Source organism: Chiloscyllium plagiosum, unplaced genomic scaffold, assembly GCF_037043375.1.
Source record: "Chiloscyllium plagiosum isolate Xiang-an unplaced genomic scaffold, Cpla_swu_hap1 HiC_scaffold_11, whole genome shotgun sequence".
Lineage (NCBI taxonomy): Eukaryota > Metazoa > Chordata > Chondrichthyes > Orectolobiformes > Hemiscylliidae > Chiloscyllium > Chiloscyllium plagiosum.
Window position 1 is genome coordinate 78359535 of NW_028270149.1, and position 23958 is coordinate 78383492.

General features: G+C 42.5%; 1 protein-coding gene across 3 annotated transcripts in view; it reads left to right on the forward strand.

Annotated features, from left to right (window-relative positions):
* The window catches only part of LOC122557100 (connector enhancer of kinase suppressor of ras 2), a 585950-nt gene that overhangs the window by 290296 nt on the left and 271696 nt on the right, over positions 1–23958 (forward strand). For all 3 annotated transcript variants that reach the window (XM_043704404.2, XM_087992202.1, XM_043704405.2), the window contains exon 8: positions 12557–12625. In XM_043704404.2, the coding sequence (XP_043560339.1) occupies positions 12557–12625 (69 nt within the window). The remainder of the gene's footprint in view (positions 1–12556; positions 12626–23958) is intronic.

Sequence of the window (23958 nt, forward strand, 5' to 3'; positions counted from 1 at the left end):
GGGCATCAATGTGGACTTCAACAGTTTCCTCATTTCCCCTTCCCCCACCTCACCCTAGTTCTAAACTTCCAGTTCAGCACTGTCCCCATGACTTGTCCGGACTTGACCTAACTGCCTATCTCCTTTTCCACCTATCCACTCCACCCTCTCCTCCCTGACCTATCACCTTCATCCCCTCCCCCACTCACCCATTGTACTCTATGCTACTTTCTCCCCACCCCCACCCTCCTCTAGCTTATCTCTCCACTTCAGGCTCTCTGCCTTTATTCCTGATGAAGGGCTTTTGCCCGAAACATTGATTTCGAAGTTCCTTGGGTGCTGCCTGAGCTGCTGTGCTCTTCCAGCACCACTAATCCAGAATGGGATATCTGGTCGGCATGGACGAGTTGGACTGAAGGGTCTGTTTCTATGCTGTACATCTCTATGACTCTACAGAGAGTTGTGAACACAGCCCAGTCCATAACACAAACCAGCCTCCCATTCACTGACTCCATCTATACTTCCTGCTGCCTCAGGAAAGCAACCAACTTAATCAAACTCCCTCCCACCCTGGTTATGCTCTCTTTTACCCTCTTCCGTTAGGGAGAAGATACAAGTCTGATTCAAGAGTATATTCAAGAATAGTTTCTTCTCCGCTGTTATCAGATTTGTGAACAAACCTCTTTAATGTTAATATTGGCGGCATTAACATTGTATCCTGCACTCTGATCTGTTACCATGATGCACTTGTACTGGATGATCAGCCTGTAAAGAATGTAAGACAATACTTGTCACTGTCCCTTGGTGACAGTGACAGTGATAAATCAAATCAAATCCAAACTTGTTTCATTCAAGATAACCATCTTGTAACTCCCACTCCCATTCCAAATCATAACAATAAGCTCCTAACAACACACTCCTGCTCCCATCATTATTTACCAGGCAGGGAAAGGCATGGCAGATGTGCTCAGAAAAGATGTTCCTGTACAGGATGGTTTTTAGGGTGGAGATACCATTTCACAGCAGCTTCCACTTGTATCTTGATTACTCTAACTCCAGCTGAGCATACGCCCTAGAGTCTTCCTGGTCTTTATTGCTGAGATAGCCACTGGACCAATTTGCAAAATGACTGGAGATATTGAGATAAATGTTGGTGATTTGCTGGACTTTTTACGGGTGGATCTATTGACTTCCATACATGTGCCGTTCCTGGTTGGGTTTGATGCTAGGAGGCAGTGGAGAAACAGGGGAGCAGAAGGGGCTTCCTCTGCATATATGTAACAAAAATACAAAGTTATAAACATTACATGTATGCATTTGATCATCATACAACAAATACATCTACCCCTCCATTTATACTAGTGGAGAATTCCATTTCAGGTGTAATTGGCAGGCCAGTTTAGAAACATGTCTCCTCTTTACCAGGTTTAGATGAAGACTGAACATCGCATTAATTTACTGTAAGATAAATAAGTTCAGATATGCAGTACATGTTTGTTCAAGAAGTTTATTGATGCAGTGCTAGTTCTGGGCTAGAAGTTTCAGATAGGAGTCAGGACTGGTTGGCTGTAGGAGGTGTTTTCATAATGTGGCCAAACAAGTGAATTGTCAACCTGTGAATGTTTCCAGTACATTAGATGGCCGGTGGTAAGAGTGGGAGAGTCTCCTGGTCAGGTCTCCTGCTGAAGGAAGTGGCAAACCACTGCAGAACACTGCACATAAGAATGGATCAGTCCAATGGAAGTTCTTGGCCAACAGTCAGAAATGGGGAAGAGAGAACGGACAGACAGACAGACACTGTATCACTGGCAAGCTGCAACTGAGCATCCTATCTAATGCTTTGCTTAAATTATCCCAATTATGTGATTTGCATGTGCGTTCAGACCGAACCAGGCTTTATTCCATGCCTTCAATAACCTTAAAAATGTAGGTTCACAGCGGTGGGGAAGTGACATGATCGTATTCCAAGGCCCCACATTAACTAGATGAATAGAAAATGAATAAATCTTGAGTGGAAAAAAATTAGGAAGTTTTGCCTTTTGAGAAGAAATAGATTTTTGAAAGAATCCCATTAAAGGCTAATACCTTTCAAAGGGAAAGAAATAAAATTCCATTCAGTACTGGGATTGAAAGTCATTTCATGGTGAGGAATGAGATTGGTTATCAAATCCTACACGGACATGACAATTGACCAATTGTTGAACTCATACACAGGAAGCAAATTATGAGAGTGAAATTACACTTGGTTAAGAGTGGCCATATGTGTGAATGGGAAAATCGTACACTCTTCTACAAATTGATAAGGCATTCTCCTGAAATTTTAGCATAGGCATGAACTTACCTAAAAGGTAATGGGCTACATTGTGTTTTCCACCTGAGGGACTTTGTTGGAGCCTTTTGCTCTTCATTTTGTACATGTAGATGTCAATAAATTACAGTACTGCCTTAAAATACCATTCACACTTTAAATCAGAGTAAAATACTATTGCTGAAATACATGCCAGTGATGATCTTTCCCAATAGTGTTGAAAATTGAGAGTGAATATCTCATAAACTTAATGTCTTAGCTTCTTTATTTATATCATGTGACTCAGCCAACCACATTAAATAAAGTTTTAAATTAAATGACTTGCTTTTTATAGATGATATTAAAATCAATCAAATCTTAACTTCTTTTGAAATAGGTCAGCCCAAATGTAATATGTCAAAAGTCCTATGACATCAGGTTATTGTCCAACAGGTTTATTTGAAATCACAAGTTTTTGGAGCGCTGCGTCTTGATCAGGTGATGTCATGTGACTTCTGACTTTGTCCACCCCAGTCCAGCATTGGCACTGTCACATCAAATGTAATATGATCCACAATATCCAAATTCTGTCATTGGCGGAATTAAAATGATTTGTGTGATAACTGTCCTGCAATTTACGGATCTTTGAATTTGTTTCTGAAGTAGCATCCTTATGAAGTTCGCGCTGTGATCCCTGGCTTTTTATACTGTCCATCTCTTGTCCTTTCCATTTTTAAAAAAAAGTCTTTTTTGCCCATTTGCTTTATCTTGAATCAGTTTTCTCTCCTGTGACATAAAGCTGGCAAATCAGCTCATGGTTAGTCGTAGGTAAAAACAAGGACTGCAGATGCTGGAAACCAGAGTCTAGACTTATGGTTAGTCGTACTCAATGCATACACGACAGGTTTGCTCACTGGCTACCAAGTAACAGTTCATTTTCACTGTAGGAGATATATAATCTCCCAGGATTTCATAGCTCCACCAGTTCGGCTTAATCCATTGCCTTGCGACTGGAATATTTTACCCACTATGTTGCTAGACCTCGGGGCTACTAATGACTTAGTGAGGGCACTGGAGTAACTGGATTTTGTGAATGATTGGATTAATAAATCATTTACTTATTAATGGGCACAAAAGAAACTGAGGAAATATCTAGGATAGAGTAACTGAGTACCAGAAAAAGAGAAACAGAGAAGGAATGAGAGGTTGGATTAAAAAAGGGGAAAAAAAGAGACAGAAAGGAAAAAAAGGGATTATTTTTCAAAAAAAAAATTATGATCTCTGACCACAGTTTTCCACAATTTCAGATTTTCCAATTTCTTTTTTGGGTTGGAGTGGTTGAGTGTCAATGCAGAAACATAAATCTACCTGTGCTGTTGATTCCTCACCCTAACTGTCTACAGACAATTTAATTGGCAATCAATATCCAAACGTTGTAATTTCATGAACCTCAAGGGGGTGCTGAGGGCGATCTGTCATTTTAATGAGACAAACAGCAGGATGGGGCAAATTGTTGAGCAACCTGTTTCAATTCTCTGGGTATCTCTTCCTTGCGGCAAGTTACTGAAGAGATTGCACCTTCATAACAATAGGTTATGAAACACACCGTTGTCTTGCCACAAATCTGGGAAATATTAAAACAAAGTTTGGAATCTGTAAAACTTGGCTTTTGATCAGACTGCAATTCCAATTGCAGTTGGTGTGGCAGTATTCCCTGAAGATTGGTTCATGTCTCATGCCAGAGGCCACTTGCCAGTTATGTTGTCAATCTGACTTTTAATTTATACTAGTAGTCCTTAGCTTTTGCTCAACCAAAGCCAATTCATATCGTATCATGGAATGTTCTAATGTAGAAACAGGTTTCACTAGAGGTTCTTTCCACAGCCTAATCTACTCCTACACTATGGCATATTCCTCAAATAACCCAATATTCCTCCATTTCAAGCAACTGTCTGAATCCCCTTAAAAATGTTTTACAGCTTGTTCTTCAACAACATTTTATGATGGGAATTCCATAGCCTCAAACAAAAAACAAAATGTTTGTGATATCCCCTTCAACAATGAGCCATACATTTTCTTTTATTAACACTTTCTATTTCTCTTTTGGTGGTATTTAATTAATTAATTCCCTGACTGTTTCACATTAATTTGCTTTCTCCAACTCTTCTTTCTTGGCCCTTCAGTTCTTCCTAAACACATAACTTGCAATTTGCAGAGTTAATTGGGGGGAGCCAGAGGATATGATTTACTTGGACGTTTGGAAGGCATTCGAGAAGGTTCCACATAAGAAATTAACATTTAAAGTTAAAGGGAATGGGATTGAGGATAATGCACTGACGTGGGTAGAGAACTGACTGGCAGACAGGAAACAAGTTGGAATAAATGGGTCTGTTTCCGAGTGTCAGCGAGTGACCAGTGGGGTACCGCAGGGATCAGTGCCTGGATCCCAGCTATTCTCAATATATATTCATGAATTAAATGAGGGAACTAATTGTAACCTTTCCAAGTTTGCAGATGACACAAAGTTGGGTGGGAGGTTGAACTGTGAGAAGGATGCAGAGATACATCAGTTGAGTGAGTAGGCAAATCCATAGCAGATGAAGTACACAGGGGATAACAGTGAGGTTATTTATTTTGGTAGCAAAAACAGGAAGGCAATGCAATGAAACTGGGTGTCCTTCTACACAGTTCCTGAAGGTAAGCATACAGGTGCACCAGGCAGTGAACTAGGCAAATGGTATGTTTGCCATCATAGCGAAAGGATTCAGATACAGGAGCAGGGATGTCTTGCTGCAATTACATAGGGCTTTGGTGAGACAGTACCTAGAAGGTTGTATGCAGTTTTGATTTTTTAATCTGAGGAAGGATGTTCTGGCAATGGAAGGAGTGCAAAAAACGTCCACCAGATTCATCTCAGAGATGGGAGGACTGATGTTTGAAGAGACTGGATTGTTAGAACTATCTTCACTGGAGTGTTGGGTAGTCTACTGTAGGAGAATGAGAGATGGAGTCTCATAGAAACCTGTGGAATTCTAACAGGACTAGACTGGATAAACACAGGAATGATGTTCCCAATGACTGGGAAATCCAGAACCTGGGGTCAGTCTAAGGATAGAGGGTCAGCCATTTGGGACAGAGATCAGAAGAAATGTATTCATCCAAAGAATGGTGGGCCTATGGAATTCTCTGACACATAAAACAGTTAAGACAAAAACATTGCATAATTCCAAGGAGGATATAGATATAATTCTTAAAGCAAAAGGGATTAAAGGTTGTTGAGTAGGATGGTCAACCATGGCCATGTTGAATAGCAGAGCAAGCTCAATGGGCCAGATGGCCTACTCCTGTTCCAATTTCCATGTTTCTATACAATGTAACTGAGGGATTCTCCCTTGTTCCTCTCAAGTCACTGCATTGTCTGACAGATTTGAAACAAAATCCATGTTAAGTATAGATAGATGCATTGCAAATGCTGGATGACAGCCTCTGGTTGTCATGTATGTCAAACATGTATTTACAACCTGCAACCTCCCTGAAACAGCTGCTAGACCACTGAGCATTGATAAACAATCATGTAGAGGATAATGAATTCAAGGGAGATTCTGTTAGCATTGAAATAAGTGAATGTGTTTCTTATTTTTCAGAAAATTAGTAAAACTGATCTGGCTGATTTAATGAGCCACTAAATTACATCACTAACTGGGACATGGGAAACAAAGGATGGAATTTCTCTGTGAAAATACCACTGACGCAATAGGTTAAGGAAAGATTTAATTGATTTTTCTGAAATTCTGAGGGGTTTTGACAGACTTAGATGGGGAGAAACCTTTCCACTGACAAAAATTTGGTAAGCAGATAAACAAAATAACATAATTATCAAAGAAACCAGAGCTAACATGAAGAGTCATATTTTTACACAGCAAGTTGTTATGATGGATTTAAAATAAACTTTCAAAAAGGAATTGGATAGTTTTTTTGAAAAGTATTTGCATGGTTTTGGGGGAAAGGAAACTGTGGGACTAATCACAGTAACATGACAGTAATGCCAGTGTACTAATAATCCACAGGCCTGGACTAATAGTTAAAGGTTCAAGGTTCATATTGTATTTTGGCAATTTGTGAATTTGAATTTAATTGAATAAACTAATTTGGAGTCAAGGGCATTAGGGTACTATTATTGGCTAGTGAGAAACAATGAGATGGTCATGAAAACCCAACTCTTTCACTTCGGCTCTGTAAAAAGGAAATCTGCCATCCCGACGTGCTCTGGCCTTAATATGTCTTCAAAGCCAGAGTGATAGGGTTAATTCAGAATTCCCCTCAGAAATAGCTCAGTCGTCCTTAATAAAAACTGACAATAAGAATAACACTGGATATGCCAGCCAGCATCAGTTTTATTGGTGGTAGTCAGCCTTGTCCACGCCACAATGTCCTCCTTTACAACACAGACTGGTCAAGTGACAAACTGAAAAAGTTATTCAACATCATACTGACCAAACAACATCAGTTCATGTTGTGTTATGTTGTCAGCAGCAGAACAGCATATAGTCATGATGGAGCGAACTTGTGAGTCCTGAACATTTATCTTGAATCCCATGGGATCTCATGGAATTGGGTCAAATGTGGACCAGTAAATCTCTAGCTGATTATCGCTTACGATCCTCCCTCGGCCTATGATTTGCTACCGCACCATTTGGACCGAATTGTGATGATATTCAGGGTATACTCTGGCACAGAAGCATCATTACTAACTAAGCTATGCAACTCCTGCCAGTGAAATTTTGTGAAGACAAAACACAAGGAATTCACTTGCTTGACTTTGTCCTCATCAATCAATTTATTTCAGATGTACCTCTCCAAGTACTTTGGTGAAAGTATGCTCATTTCAGAATTCTGTCCACAATCTTTATACCTTTCTGAGCTGCAAAATCCTCAACCAATGTCTGCAAGCTCCTCAGAGCTAATTTTTTTCTGTTCATGGGTAGAGTTATATATTTCTAAACTGCAAAGTCCAAGCTGGATGATATTGCAATATTTCGATTGACTAACCTGGGTAAAAATGTAAACGTTTTATTTTCTATTTCTCAGACTCATTGGGAAACGTGTGAAAGCAGACACTAAATGTTTGGTGTACTGATGAGGAAACCCTTTTGGACAGCCTAATTTTCGCACATAGTCTTGCCTTCTATGGCTGATCTTCATAATTTCACATTGCCTGAATTTATTGTGATGTGGAGATGCTGGCTTTGGACTGGGGTGGACAAAATCAGAAGTCACACGACACCAGGTTCTAGTTTGACAGGTTTATTTGAAACCACAAGCTTTCAGAGCGCTGCCTCTTCATAAGGTACACTTGAAAAAGGAGCAGCGCTTCGAAAGCTTGTGTGATTTCAAATAAACCTGTTGGACTATAACCTGGTTTGTGTGACTCCTGTCTGAATTGTGAAGTGCAGATTAGAAGAAGCCTTCAGGGAACTATATACACATCCTCCATACACCCAACTTGCTAAATGATGTGGAGTACACTCACTAACACATACTGGAAGGCTTCAAGATGATTGAGGGATAGAGTTAGAGGTGTCGACATCACGGGATATGTGACACTGCAGGTTTGTACCTACTCTCCTCACCCTCCTGTCCCTTTGTCTTGTAGCAACTGGAGTTACTCTGCCTAGCCTCATATCTTCCTTGTTCCCTGTTGTCAAGTGGGACCTCTGAGCAAGATACTAATGGCCATGCAATCCCATCTTATACTAGCTCCTGTGCAGTGTCCATTAAGATACAATGGCAGCCAATTCACTCTTTTCAGGTGAAGTCCTCAAGAGAATTTCCTGGAAAAACGTTGATAAAGTGCTGATGAAGCCTTGACCAAGTGTCTCAGGAATCTTTCGATCTATTTTAGAAGCCTTTTTCAAACCTCCAGCAGCAGTTAAAGGCAATCTGTCTTTAAATTGTGCTTGAAAACTATAGCAATGGCTTGTCCACTATCATCATAGAATTGCTAAAATGCGAAAATAGGCCATTGGGCCCAACAAGTCCACACTGACCCTTTGAAGAGTCACTCACCCAGACCCATTCCCCTACTACTGTACATTTACCCCTAACCAATGCCCCTAGCCTACACATCCCTAAACACTATGGGCAATTTAGCATGGCCAATTCACCTAACCTGCACATTTTTGCACTGTGGGAGGAAACCGGAGCATCCAGAGGAAAGCTATGCAGGTACAGGAAGAATATGCAAACTCCATATAGACATTCCCCTGGTTCTGGAAACAAACCCGGATCCCTGGCGCTGTGAGGCAGCAGTGCTAACCACTGAGCCACCGTACCAAGCTGTTATCAAATACCTTGAAATATCATAAATGAGCGTTGATTGGCAGTTTATTTGAATTTCTTGTGTCATAACAAGTTGATGAGGGCAGTGCCAGATGTGTTTAGATGGAGGTAGTGAGGATTTCTGCAGAGCAGTCTGGTCAAACAAGTTAAAGCCCTTGGGATCCAAGGGAGAGTAGAAGATTAGGTGCAAAATTCAAATATTAGCAGAAAGTACAGGGTGATGGTTATCTTGTGGGTTTGCAACTGGAAGGGTGACACCAGGGGGATTCCTCAAGGATCAGTCCCTGGTCCCTTGCTTTTAGTAATTTAGATTAATGATTTAGACTCAAATGTAGGGGGGCAATGAAGAGGTTTGCAGGTAGTACAACAATTGGTTGGATGGTGAACAGTGAGGAGAGGGTTTGGACTACAAGAGGATATAGATGATCTGGTCGGTTGGGCAGAGAAGTGCAAAATGGAAATTAGTCTGGAGAAGTGAGGTAATGCATTTTGGATGTAGCACAGGATAAAAGAAGACATGAGAAATGGGAGAATACTGAATAGTGTAAGAGGGACAGAGGGACCTTGGAGTGTATATCCACAGATTACTAAAAATAGATGGGCAGTTCAATAAGATGACAGATCGAATGCTTTCCTTTATTTATCAAGGCATAGAATGTAAGAGTAGGCAGATTATTGTCAAACTGTAAGCAACATAGTTAGACGACAGCTGGAATGTTGTCCACACTACAGGAGGGATATAATTGCACTGCAGAGGGACCCTTTGGATATTTGTAGGAATGTGGTCAGTGCTGGAAACATTTGACTATATGGAAAAATTGGAAAGATTGGGGATCATTCCCTTAGAACAGAGACAGCCAAAGGGGTCATTTAACTCAAGTGTATAAAGTTATAAGGGTCAACCTATTTACCTGAACACAGTGGTCAAATCACATGGTGAGATATATATTGAAAGTAATTGGAGCAGAGCTGAGACAACATTTTCTCGGCTGGGCTAGAGATATGAAAAGTTGGAATGTACTCCCTGAAAACTTAGTTGCGTAGACTCTGACCACGTTTAAAAAGTATTTGGATGTCTCCTTGATGAACGATGACCCACAACGCTCCTGGCCTGGTGCAAGAAGTTGGTATTAGTGGTGACCCAGAGGACTACTCGCCCAGTCAGGTCCTGGGATAGAAACAGACCACTCTATCTGAAGCTGCTTGCCAATGAGGGGCCAGCAGCTACTATGAGGAGCAGTGACCTACACTCGGCCTAGGCTGTTGGCTGCACCATAACCAACAAGATGACAGGAGAGTGGAGGAATCACATGGTGTGGTGGGGGGTGTGTTGCAGGTAGAGAGTATTTGGAGGCAAGGGTGGTCTCTTTCACCCTTCAACTCTTGCCCGAAAACCATGTATCCTGATTGCTCCAGAGTGGTCATTAACTGAACACCTAATGGTCTTAATTAAGGAAGGTTGGCCTTGGGCTTTCCTGCCCAGGGTTTAATCCCTCACAGTAGCTTCTGGTTGTGTGCGTGTGTGTGTATGTGTGTGTATGTGCGTGTGTGTGTTGTAGAGCAGGTGGCCTTTCAGCCCATCATGTACATGCTAGTTAGGAAGACTGATCCACTCTAATACCACCCTCTTGCACCAGGCCAGTAGCCCTGCACGTTCATCAAGAAGATATCCAAATACTTTTTAAATGTGGTGAGAGTCTATTCACCTGAGTTTTCAGGGAGTACACTCCAACTTTTCATATCCCAAGCCAGGCCAAGAAAATGTTGCCTCAGCTCCCCTCTAATTACTTTCAATTTATATCTTCCCATGTGGTTTGACACTGTGTTCAGGTAAATAGGTTGATCCTTATAATTCTATACACTTCAATTAAGCCACCCCTACGACCATCTCTGTTCCAAAGGAATGATCCCCAATCTTTCCAATTTTTCCACATAATCAAATGTCTCCAGCACTGACTACATTCCTACAAATATCCAAAGGGTCCCTCTGCAGTGCAATCCCTCCTGTAGTGTGGACAACATTCCAACTGTCGTCCAACTAGTGTTGCTTACAGTTCGACAATAACCTGACTACTCTTATATTCTGTGCCTTGACAAATAAAGGAAAACATTCTATATGCCATCTCATTGAACTGCCCAGCCAATTTTAGCGATATGTGGATATACTCTCCAAGGTCTCTCTGTCCCTCCTTCACTATTCTGTATTCTCCAATTTCTTGTGTCTCCCTTTATCCTGTGCTACATCCAAAATGCATTACCTAACTTCTCCAGACTAATTTCCATTTTGGACTTCTCTGCCCAACGACCAGATCATCTATGTCCTCTTGTAGTCCAAAACCTCTCCCCACTGTTCACCACCGAAGCAATTTTGGGAAGGAAGTGAGTATCTCTCTGGTGCTAACCCACCCAATTATTTGCCCTTCCTGCCACATACCCTGCAACTTCAAGGGGCTGGAAAATCGTGCTCTGTTATATCCAAACTCTGGAATATGACACTTCTAAACTACATGATATGTTAAAAGTTAAAATACAATCCAGCAAAAGGAAGAATCACTTAAAATTCATCTTTATTGACTTATAGGGTCTTTTTTAAATCAACCTGTGAAGAAATGTCATTGCATACCTCTGGACCAGTGTAGACTTGAACCTCCTGGTTCAAAGGTAGTGACACTGCTTGATGACTCCTTCAATTTAGACTTTACTAATGAGCCCTTCATTAGTTGGGCTAATGAGATTGGTATAACACCATTATCCTGTTATCGCAGTTAAGTGTACTCAGTTAGTGATCAAACTTCTATTGCAACAGGATATTAATTACTCAATTCTGAAAACAAAATCAATACACACATACACAAAATTAGTCACTGAATGTTTAAAAAACGTGAAAGCAGTTTCTTCCAATCAGATATGTGCTACTTTTGTCTAAAGTCAGTAACTTGGGCCCGGAATGTTTGCTGGGTCTTGAGTGTTAAGAATTTCCAGATCCTGCAGAATCATTCCAGCAGTTTGGAAAGCTGGGGAGAAAATAAGCATTGTGGGAAATATTGCTTTCCCTTCTGAGACATGCTCAGAACCACAACCGGCATAAAGCACCAGAACAACCAGAGAGAAACTTCCAATGATCAACTGAGGTGTGTGAATGAAGAACCAAAAAAAGTCATTCTGATAATTTTGTACGCTTTAAATCAGTTAATTCCAAGCTGGAGGGTGCAGTTTGAGGTTTTGTTTTATCACTGACGTGACTGCATGGTGAGCAGAAGGATATGCTTGAGGCCTTGGACATCAAGGCTGGAGTGGATCATAAAGCCCGGTCTCAAGCATCTATGAAGTTATGACCTGATCATTGGTCACTGGAATGGGGAGCGGGATGGATTGTCCTGTCACTTGCGTCACATAAATGCAAGATTCACTTTTAACCACGTTTAGTAATATAGTTACTTGCAGGTATCATGTTGAGAGATTATTCCTGGTGCATAACTGTATGAAAAGTGGTACATAAGTTGAAAATAAATACAAGATGGCAGGATCAATTCTATGCTCCATAATCCTCCACACTGCAAGCAGTAACTTACATATTATCCATTTAATATTCTTTGTTTTGCAGTTATGCATTGTGTTTCTTGCTTCAACAGTTAGAAGGTTTAGAGCTTTAGGATACCATTTGCTAACTGTGACAAAAACCTGAAGTTCTGATACGTAGTGCGAACAATTGTCAGGTTCCTTTTCAAAACACCACCTTCTACATGTCTGTGTAACCATATAAAAAGGCTGCACTTTGATTGAATTCCCCTCACATGCTAAGTGTATTTGTTCATAACATTTTGACATCTGTTACTTAATGCTTCAGAACTTCACTGTTATTCCTCAAATCTTAACAAGACGTGGAGCCACGGTGTTTTTTAAAACATTATATTCTCAAATGTCTGATACGATTCCTTTCTCTGCACACAGTCTCCTGCAGACCAGTGCAAGAAGATTCATGCAGGGGATGAAGTGATTCAAGTCAACCATCAAACTGTGGTAAGTGGTTTAAGTTTCAAAAAAGGATTGTGATTTCATTGGTAGTTGAAGTTTCTTTTCCTTTGAGTTCTGATGAGGAGTTTATTTTTGAGGAGAAGGGTAGTAACTGTCCCTTTAATAATTAATTTAACATCCTTCCATAGCAGCACAAGGTATAGGACTATGAATTTGCACTGAATTGTGTGTACCTTAAAAACTCCCAGCATCATAGAATCCCTACAGTATGGAAGCACGCCATTCAGCCCAGACCAATCCTCTGAAGAGGATCCCACACTATCCCTGTACCACGGGTAATCCCCCTAACCTGCACATCCCTGGACACTATGAGCAATTTACCAATCCACTTAACCTGCACATCTTTGGACTGTGGGAGGAAATACACCCAGGTGTAGGGGAGGATGTGAAAGCTCCACACGGACAGTCACCTGCGGGTGGAATTGAACCTGGGTATCAGGCACTGTGAGGCTGCAGTGCTAGCCACTGAACTACCATGTCACCCCAATGAATGGATGTAATTATATAAGAATTGCTGGAAAACAAATTCTATGGTTCATCTAGTTCGCCTTCTACTGTCCTTACGGCACAATTTTTGATTCATTCTGTAATTATTCTCCAGCAATTATCCCACAGCAGATCCAGAAATGCTGTAAGGGAAAACCCACATTGCAGGAGAACTTTAGTCAAAATCCTTTTATTCCTCCAAGAATACTAAAATTGCCACATATTCTATCCAAAATTACTCACATACTTGGATTTCCATTTCAAAGGCAGGGGTCAGGTGACAGGAATGAGGCCACTATTACAATCCTATCTCTGACTAGAGATATCTGACAGACAGAATCTTTCAAGCGCTTAGTCCTAGGTATGTAAGGAAGCTGTTTCCAAAATGACCAGGTTAAAAGGCTTCCATATATACTTCAAACTGCTGATCACTTTAACCATCTCCCTTACTCAACCCCCCATACCCTGCAAACCCCCTTAGCCCTGATGAAACACACCTAGTCCATTTTGCTGGCTGAAACTGAGCTGATTCCTGCTTTCATTGGATAATGGGAGTCCATCATCCTCACAATAATTATTCCAGTTTACATCAGTGAAAGAGACTGCTTTGCCCCAACTACATGGCCACAGAAAGTATTGCTGTTGTGCAATAAATGAAACATCTTTTGCCATGAAGACACAGAGAACTGGTTTGTGGTGTTTTGATTTCCATTATCCAAGTTGAACCTGCAGTAGCACCAACATACCAAGTCTAGGACTTCCTTTAGTAGTGCAAGCCTGATGTTAGACCCAAAAGTAGGCTCATTTTACATCAGTGTCGTATAACAATGGTATTTGTCTAGTTTTGAGGATTGCAATTTCACTCAGCAAATTTTTATTACCAACATAATAAGCAGTAGTTTGTTTTACTGTTGATAGTGTCTATAATGTTAATATAATATCATATAACCACTTTAGTTTTACTGCTACATTATAAACACCTCTGTTGGCACCAGTTCCTCTATCTAGAGTAGCCTGTATTATCTGGTTTATTGACAGGCCTTTCATTATTTCTACTTGGCACTTTGCGTGTATTTGCCCTGTTAGATTAATGAAGTAATTCCATCGTCAGGCATCCCCAGTGGCAAATACCACTACTGGGGAATGAATATTGAATTTTAATTCAGGAATAGAAATAAGAAGCTAATGATGTCATGAAACTGTTGTCGATTGTCAGGAAAGCCCATCTGCTTCACTAATATCCTTTAGAGAAGGAAAAACTGCTGTCCTTACCTGGTCTGGCCTACATGTGACTTTACACCCACAGCAATGTGGTTAGCTCTTAACTAGCCTCTGGGCAAATCATTCTTGGCAATAAACACTGGTTCAGATACCATGAATGCATATAAAGAAATGTAGGGAAATAGATTAGATTACTTACAGTGTGGAAACAGGCCCTTCGGCCCAACAAGTCCGCACCGACCCGCCGAAGCGTAACCCACCCAGACCCATTCTCCTACATTTACCCCTTTCCCTAATAACTACGGGCAATTTAGCATGGCCAATTCACCTAACCCCTGCACATTTTTGGACTGTGGGAGGAAACCGGAGCACCCGGAGGAAACCCACGCAGACATGGGGAGAACGTGCAAACTCCACACAGAGAGTCGCCTGAGGCGGGAATTGAACCCGGGTCTCTGGCGCTGTGAAGCAGCAGTGCTAACCACTGTGCTACTGTGCCGCCCATAAATAGCAGAGGTGTTGCAAGTTATTTTCAGGAACCCCTTCCTGCTGTAGTTCCCCACTGCAAATTCAGATCCTGGAGTTCTCACGTCATCCCTATCCCTCTGTTCATGTGTAACTATTGAATCACAATCCATTCTAAATTCCAAGCTTCAGCCTTCTTCACACTTCTCTGCAGGTTCTTCAAAATTCTTACTTTTGTTGAATTCAGCAACTGTGACTTCTGAAAATTTCTGCTTGAACTTAACAGCCATGATTCATTAAATTCAGAGTTTGTTCAACAAAATCTGAGAGTTTCAAGAGGCAAATAAGCCTTATCACTGCAGCTTCTTTACATCAGTTTCAGCTCCTGCCGTTCATGAATGCAGGAAGTGTTCTTCAAATTGTCTTAAGGGCACCCTGCTTCCACTTCAATAACATTTCATTCCTAAGATCTGAAATCCATCACCTATTTATGTCTCAGTTAGGCTAAGTGCTAACCACTGTGCTACTGTGCCGCCCATAAATAGCAGAGGTGTTGCAAGTTATTTTCAGGAACCCCTTCCTGCTGTAGTTCCCCACTGCAAATTCAGATCCTGGAGTTCTCACGTCATCCCTATCCCTCTGTTCATGTGTAACTATTGAATCACAATCCATTCTAAATTCCAAGCTTCAGCCTTCTTCACACTTCTTTGCAGGTTCTTCAAAATTCTTACTTTTGTTGAATTCAGCAACTGTGACTTCTGAAAATTTCTGCTTGAACTTAACAGCCATGATTCATTAAATTCAGAGTTTGTTCAACAAAATCTGAGAGTTTCAAGAGGCAAATAAGCCTTATCACTGCAGCTTCTTTACATCAGTTTCAGCTCCTGCCGTTCATGAATGCAGGAAGTGTTCTTCAAATTGTCTTAAGGGCACCCTGCTTCCACTTCAATAACATTTCATTCCTAAGATCTGAAATCCATCACCTATTTATGTCTCAGTTAGGCTAGCAAGCCTGATGGCACTTAGATGCCAAGCTACTGGTGCCTTAACTGTGAAACCTGCAAGGTTGTTTTAAAAACTTGAAATATTATATAAAACCATGATGAATTAACATTCAGTCATCAGTCTGAAAAAACAGAAATTAAAATTAACCAAGAAACTGGGAGCTGTTAATAAAACTTTTCGGCCGAGAGCCAGCAGAACATTATTACTGTACCTTAGAAAGCATGCCGTAATATCCTTCAGAGAAAATACAGCTCTGCTCTTGCTCTTGAACCTGAACTATAAATGATCTTCCCCCAACACCATGTAGCTCATTTTAACATCCGGTGTACTGCTGTGGCAAATAATTCAATTTAAGATTCAACATTTGCTCCAAGCAAATAGATACAGGCAACACCCATTAGGAAGTATCTAAAAAGTCAAATCTCTGTACTCCGCTTCGGCCCTTGAATTTCCTGGATTGTTTGAATGCTCCACAATTCTAGCTACCTTTTTGTTTTGTTTTGCTCTACATTAATACAATCTATTTTAAAATATAAGCTACATTTAATTAAAATTCCTCTTCTAATGCCTAAAAGGAAAATATTTTCTTAAACTTAAGGCCAGCTTAAAATCTGGTATTGAGCAAAACCGTTTTATTGTTTGGAATGAATGTTGAGATTCTAATGCATAAGCAGTTGCTGAAATCCAAAAGTATTTATGCTTGTTTAATAAATATTAATATATAATTGTTATTCAACACTACGGTATGCTTTGTAAGGTACTGTAATAATCTTCTGTTGGCTCTCGGTTGAAAGGTTTTGTTGCCTGCTACAACACAGTTCCCAGTTTCTTGGTTAATTTTTATTTCTGTCTTTTCAGACTGATGACTGAGTGTTAATTCATTGATGGTTTTATTTAATATTTCAAGGATGCTTACATTGTTCAGTCCCAAGAAACTGTATACATTGCAGTTTTTCACCTTTCTATCTGGGTTTGACCTCATCCCCAGGTAGATAGGATAGTAGCTTCTTTATATGTTCTATATTAAGAGGGGTTTATTTGTGTAAAATCAATCTCATTCTCAGTGGATATGGTTTTCCAGACAAAGTCCACATTTGAGACAATATTGCCAATTTATTTTCAAAGTGACTGGCGCGTGAAATTAAACTGTCTCTTTACGATATTCAGGTTAAGTTTGTCCTGCAAATGTTAAAAGCAAAATGCAGAAAACTCTACATATTTTCCCTGGAGCTTTGGAGGCTCGGTGGGTGGGGGGGCGGGGTTGCCATTATAGTAGTTTATAAAATCATGAGGGGCATGGATAGGGTGAATAGCCGGGGTAGCCGAGTCCAAAGCTAGAGGGCATAGGTTTAAGGTGAGAGGGGAAAGATTTAAAAGGGACATAAGGCACAACTTTTTCATGCAAAGGGTGGTGCGTGTATGGAATGAGCTGCCAGAGGAAGTGGTGGAGCTGGTACAATTACAGCATTTAAAAAACATCTGGATGGGTATATGAATAGGAAAGGTTTAGATGGATATGGGCCAAATGTTAGCAAATGGGATTAGATTAATTTAGGATATCTGGTTAGCAAGGATGAGTTGGACCGAAGAGTCTGTTTCCATGTTTTATAACTCCAGGACTGGGCACTTACCAAACACTTGGGAATTATGTGCTGGATATACACCTGGAGCAGTATATACTTGGCACCAATATGATTATCTGGGAAAGCATTAGAAATAGAAGGAGGAATAGAACACGTGACCCTTTGAGTGTACTGCATTTTCCAGTACAATCATGGGTAAGTCTTGTCTTCAGTTTCACTTTCCCTGGCTCTTCAATTCTTTTTTCCCTTGACAGAGCAGAGGCTAGATTTTACCGTCCCTCACCAGTAGGTCTGAAGGTGGGTTTTGGGGTGGGGGGAGCATACTAAGTTTAGAGGTGACACTGCCAACTATCCACACCTGCAGCCCCACTGCAGTTTTACCAGTGGAGGGTTTGGCATCAGCTAGTGCACCTCTAGTGTGCCAATTGAGGCCCTTAAGTTGGTAATTCCTGCCCATTTAACAGCTTTATCCTGCAGCCACTGGAACCTAATGGCGGTGGGAGAGCCGCATGCCCAACAGCCAATCTGGGTAGTTTTCCCTGCATTGTCTGGTTGCACATGGTATGGGAGGGAAAGGTGGTGTCTGCGGGAGGGGGAATCTCTCCTTAATTGGCTCCTTGGCTGATCAGAAGCCCCACCACTCCACAACAAGGTGTTACCCTCCCCGTTTCCCTCTCCTACCTCTCAAGCCTTAGCCCTCAGCCTTCTCATGGATCCTGCCATCTTGGTGGCAATCAAGACCCCCAAACACTTTCAATACAATTCAGCACTGAGCACAAATGCAATACCAGCAGTGGCCCACTGCTCCCAGTGGCGCTGTCCACTCTGGAGTTCTGCATTTTGGCACTTGAAGGTTGAGAGGCAGAAAGCACACCTCCAGCTGTTAAATGACCACTGGGATGCTATTCTTTGTCTGGAATAACATTTTTAGCTGGGTTAGGAGTGCAGGGATCATGCTAACCCATATAAATGAGCCCAATGAAGAAGATAGAGACTGTGAGAGACAGACTGAATGAGATGCGTTCAGAGATGCATCTAGATATCAGACATAAGCCAAAGTTAACTTTGGAGAAATCTCATTGTTACAAAGCAATGCTAATGGAACTGGAGTGAATGCCTTCTCCATTTCCTCAGTATTTAGTCAGGGGTAAGTGTTGAGTAATAGGGTAGGAGAATGGGTCTTGCTGGGTTACTCTTCGGAGGGTCGGTGTGGACTTGTCAGGCTGAAGAGCCTGCTTCCACACTGTTGGGATTCAATGAAAAGTTCAGCCGCTACCAGCTCCACCAATATACATCCCATCACTGATGACGGTAAGTAGAAATTTACCATTGAGGCAAGCAACCATTCAAAGCTCCTCAGCTCCTTTGAGTTCCATTTTCTGTTATGAATCTGTGACCCAAGCATCTTGTCAGTGCTGCCAAAGTAAAGTAGTGTCCTTTCACCATTACTGTGCTGGAGGAGAAAGTGAGGTCTACAGATGCTGGAGATCAAAGTTGAAACTTTATTGCTGGAACAGCACAGCAGGTCAGGCAGCATCCAGGGAACAGGAGATTCGACGTTTCGGGCATAAGCCCTTCTTCAGGAATCTTTTTTTATTCGGTCACCTGAGATAGAAATAGAAAGGTCGAGGAAGGGGAGGGAGGAATCTGAGACTGTCCAGGTGAATTTGAGGTCGGGGTGGAAGGTGTTGGTGAAGTGGATGAACTGTTCAACCTCCTCGTGGGAGCACGAGGCGGCGCCGATACAGTCATCGATGTAGCGGAGGAAAAGGTGGGGTGTGGGGCCAGTGTAGTTGCGGTAGATGGATTGTTCCACATATCCTACGAAGAGGCAGGCATAGCTGGGGCCCATGCGGGTGCCCATGGCTACTCCTTTCGTTTGGAGGAAGTGGGAAGATTGGAAAGAGAAGTTGTTCAGGGTGAGGACCAGTTCAGTCAGTGAAAGGAGGGTGTCAGTGGAAGGGTACTGGTTGGTACGGCGGGAAAGGAAGAAGCGGAGGGCTTTGAGTCCTTCGTGATGGGGGATGGAGGTGTACAGGGACTGGATGTCCATGGTGAAGATAAGGCGTTGGGGACCGGGGAAGCGAAAATCATGGAGCAGGTGGAGGGCATGGGTGGTGTCCCGAACGTAGGTGGGGAGTTCTTGGACTAAGGGGGACAGGACGGTGTCAAGGTATGTGGAGCTGAGTTCGGTGGGGCAGGAGCAGGTGGAGACAATGGGTCGGTCGGGGCAGTCAGGTTTGTGGATTTTGGGCAGGAGGTAGAAGCGGGCGGTGCGGGGTTGTGGGACTATGAGGTTGGAGGCGGTGGATGGAAGATCCCCCGAGGTGATGAGGTTATGGATGGTCTGGGAGATGATGGTTTGGTGGTGGGGGGTGGGGTCATGGTCAAGGGGGCAGTAGGAGGAGGTATCTGCGAGCTGGCGTCTGGCCTCAGCGGTGTAGAGGTCGGTGCGCCAAACTACTACCGCGCCTCTCTTGTCTGCTGGTTTGATGGTGAGGTTGGGGTTGGAACGGAGGGAGTGGAGGGCTGCGCGTTCCGAGGGTGAGGTTGGAGTGGGTGAGAGGGGTGGGGGAGTTCAGGTGGCGGTTAATATCGCGGCGGCAGTTGGCTATGAAGAGGTCGAGGGCAGGTAGGAGGTCAGCACGGGGTGTCCAGGTGGATGGGGTGTGTTGGAAGCGGGAGAAGGGGTCGTCAGAGGGTGGGCGAGAGTCTTGGTTAAAGAAGTAGGCACAGATGCGAAGGCGGCGGAAGAATTGTTCGATGTCACGCCGCGTGTTGAACTCATTCATCCGAGAGCGTAGGGGAATGAAGGTGAGGAATCTGCTGATTCCTGAAGAAGGGCTTATGCCCGAAACGTCGATTCTCCTGTTCCATGGATGCTGCCTGACCTGCTGCGCTTTTCCAACAACACATTTTCAGCTACCAGAGCTCTACACTGTTGTTGTTGCAGTGGGCCCTGGTTCCCCCTCTCCACTCCCTTCTCATCCAGAACTGATAAATATCATAGGGCAACATTTCCACAGGAATTTTCCTGATATCCTGACACCAAAATCTATGGTTTGGAGGACAGAAGATCTCAAGAAACATAATCACATTGAAATGCCATATGATCCAGTTTCTGAGCTTTATTATTGAAATAACTCCACAGAGACTGGTATCCAGTCACGAAGTTACCCTTTATTGATAAATGCATAATGCTTGACACTGATCCAGCTTCCTCAGAGCCAGCTGTCAGAGCGAACAGACCTCCTGACACTCCTTTTTCTTTTAATTTTATTAAACAATTACAAAAGAGGTTACAGAAAAACAGTTAACATTTACAGCTGTATACCACAGCAATTTTATAAGGGAGAGGAGCAGCAAAGCTAGGCCCCAAACCCTACCGTTCAACCAGTTTACAGGGAATTGAGGACAAACCACAAATCTCAGTTTCAAATATGAAAATACAGCAACAATGGCATTTATACATAAGACAATCCTGTTACATAAAAAAGTGCAGACAATACAGACCAAGCAAGCCCCCGTCCCTCCCACCTTCCGACCAGTCTAAGGCAGCCCGCCCCGACACACCTTCTGGCTCTCGGTCCACCCCATGCCCCTTCCAGTTCTCGATCCACCCTGACACACCTTTCGACCACCTCTAAGACAGCCCGCCCCGGTACCTGCCCGGGGAGACAGTGGTCAGGATGGCCTACCCACCTTCCGGCTTCACTAACCACCCTCAGCACCTTTCGACCACCTCTGGGGCAGCCCGCCCCGGTACCTGCCCGAGGTGACAGCGCTGAGGACGGCTACCCGCCTTCTGGCTCTCGGTCTACCCCTATATACCATTGGGCTCTCACCCACCCGGATGTGCTATCCGGCCAGTGGGCTATCCTGGCACACCTTCCGGCCACCTCTAGGACAGCCCGTCCTCTTCCCTGGGACGACAGCGTGCAGGGTAGCCCACAAGCCTGACTCCTGTTTATTTTTCTTTCTTTTTTTTTTCTTTAACCCCCACACGGTTATTTTTTTCCCAGCACCCATGGTGTGTGTGCGCAGGTGTGAGACACAGTGAAAGACACAAAGTGCACGAATCCTTATTCAAATTCCACCACCAGGAAGATAGGAAAACACCCGAGTGGCCAATGACAAACACTGCCCTTCACATCAAAGGGCAGTGCTGTGTGATCAAAACAGTGAAGGGGAGGGTAGGCACTCCTGTTTTTTTTTTCTTTTAACCCCCACACTACCACCTAAGTGCGGTAGTGCTTATTTTTGTCCCCAGCACCCATGGTGTGTGTGTATACGTGTGAAACACAGTGAAAGACACAAAGTGCACGAATCTTTATTCAAATTCCACCACCAGGAAGATAGGAAAACACCCGAGTGGCCAGTGACAAACACTGCCCTTCACATCAAAGGGCAGTGCTGTGTGATCAAAACAGTGAAGGGGAGGGTAGGCACTCCTGTTTTTTTTTTCTTTTTCTTTTTTTTCTTTTTTTTTATTCAAATACCACCACCAGGAAGATAGGAAAACACCCGGGTGGCCAGTGACAAACACCGCCCTTCACATCAAAGGGCAGTGCTGTGTGATCAAAACAGTGAAGGGGAGGGTAGGCACTCCTGTTTTTTTTTCTTTTTTTTTCTTTATTTTTTATTCAAATTCCACCACCAGGAAGATAGGAAAACCCCCGGGTGGCCAGTGACAAACACTGCCCTTCACATCAAAAGGTAGTGCTGTGTGATCAAAACAGTGAAGGGGAATGAGTCCCCTGTTTTTTTTTAGGAGGTCCCTGTTTATTTTATTTTTTTTTATTCTCTTTTTTTTTAACTTTAACCCCCACACTACCACCTAAGTGCGGTAGTGCTTATTTTTTTCCCCAGCACCCATGGTGTGTGTGTGTGCAGGTGTGAGACACAGTGAAAGACACAAAGTGCACAAATCTTTATTCAATTTCCACCACCAGGAAGATAGGAAAACACCCGGGTGGCCAGTGACAAACACTGCCCTTCACATCAAAGGGCAGTGCTGTGTGATCAAAACAGTGAAGGGGAGGGTAGGCACTCCTGTTTATTTATTTATTTTTTTCCTTTTCCTGTTAATGGCAATCTCCTGTTTATTTTTTTTTATCTTATTTTTTATCCCCAGCACCCATGGTGTGTGTGTGCAGGTGTGAGACACAGTGAAAGACACAAAGTGCACGAATTTTTTTATTCAATTTCCACCACCAGGAAGATAGGAAAACACCCAGGTGGCCAGTGACAAACACTGCCCTTCACATCAAAGGGCAGTGCTGTGTGATCAAAACAGTGAAGGGGAGGGTAGGCACTCCTGTTTATTTATTTTTTTCCTGTGTATATTTATTTTATTAAACAAATTACAAAACAGTTTACAAAAAACATTAACAGCTGTACACAAGAGACAGCAATTTTACAAGGGAGAGGAGCAGCAAAGCTAGGCCCCAAACCCTACCGTTGCACTCCTGTTTATATCAGTCAGCCAGGGCTCTCTGATTGGACTGGGTTAACAAGCTCAATCAGGGAACTCATATTCTATGAGGTCCACCTGGCTAACCTGATTACAATCACTACAATAACCAGTCAGGGCGAGATAATAAACACATAGCTATGGAATTATATGTAAAATAAAGAACACTAATTTCCACTTTCCCATGTTACATCACTGAATTCAAACAGCAATATCTCAGGAAATATTTCAGAATACCATTCAATCAAAATGGAATCAAGATTTGTTCAGTGACTGTACGTCAGCTATCTCTCGCAAGATACAAATTTTCCTATTGCTATAAATCAAAATATCCTCAGCTAACTCTGAGGAACTCCATGAGAGATTAAAATCAAATTGTCATTTCTGAACATTTGAAATGAAAGCTGACTATACCAGAAGCAGCCAACCTCCTTAAATCGAAAAATCCTTTTAACTTCCAGAGTGTTCATCCTTGTTGGTGCAGAGCCTGAGCTGAAGTCAATGTTAACCAGTCTTCTTTCCTGCCAATTCTTGTTTCATGCATTAACTTTCTTTTGGAGATGACAACAGTGAAACACAGCACACAGGAGCGGCTCTTCAGCACATTTGCATTCCATTGTCTCGGTAAAGAACCTGTGACACACTGACGAAACAGAAAGAGACTGCTTTGTAATTTTATGCATGGAGGATTCCACTACCTTACAGTGAATTGACAAGTCACAAATCAGTGATGCTTCCTGAACAGTGAACTCCATTGCCATGGCTACATCCTTCTCTTCGGAGAGGTGTGAGCTGGGATGTGAGTCCTTCACTGCTCTGTGCCTTTACACATTTGATGAACTTTGATGTGTTGAGAACCCTGACACAGAGATTTTAAAATGGAAACATTTTCCAAGATTAGAATAGCTGGATGAATGAAATTGTATTTTTAATATAAGTGAGACTGCTTATGTCAGGCCTGACCACATGCCCTAAATAGATTTTCTCACTTCCGGCACTCCAGATTGCTGTTGGCTATCTATCAGAAGTCGCTTACATTGGGTAACACAGGACTGGTATTTAGAACATTGAACATAGAATATTAC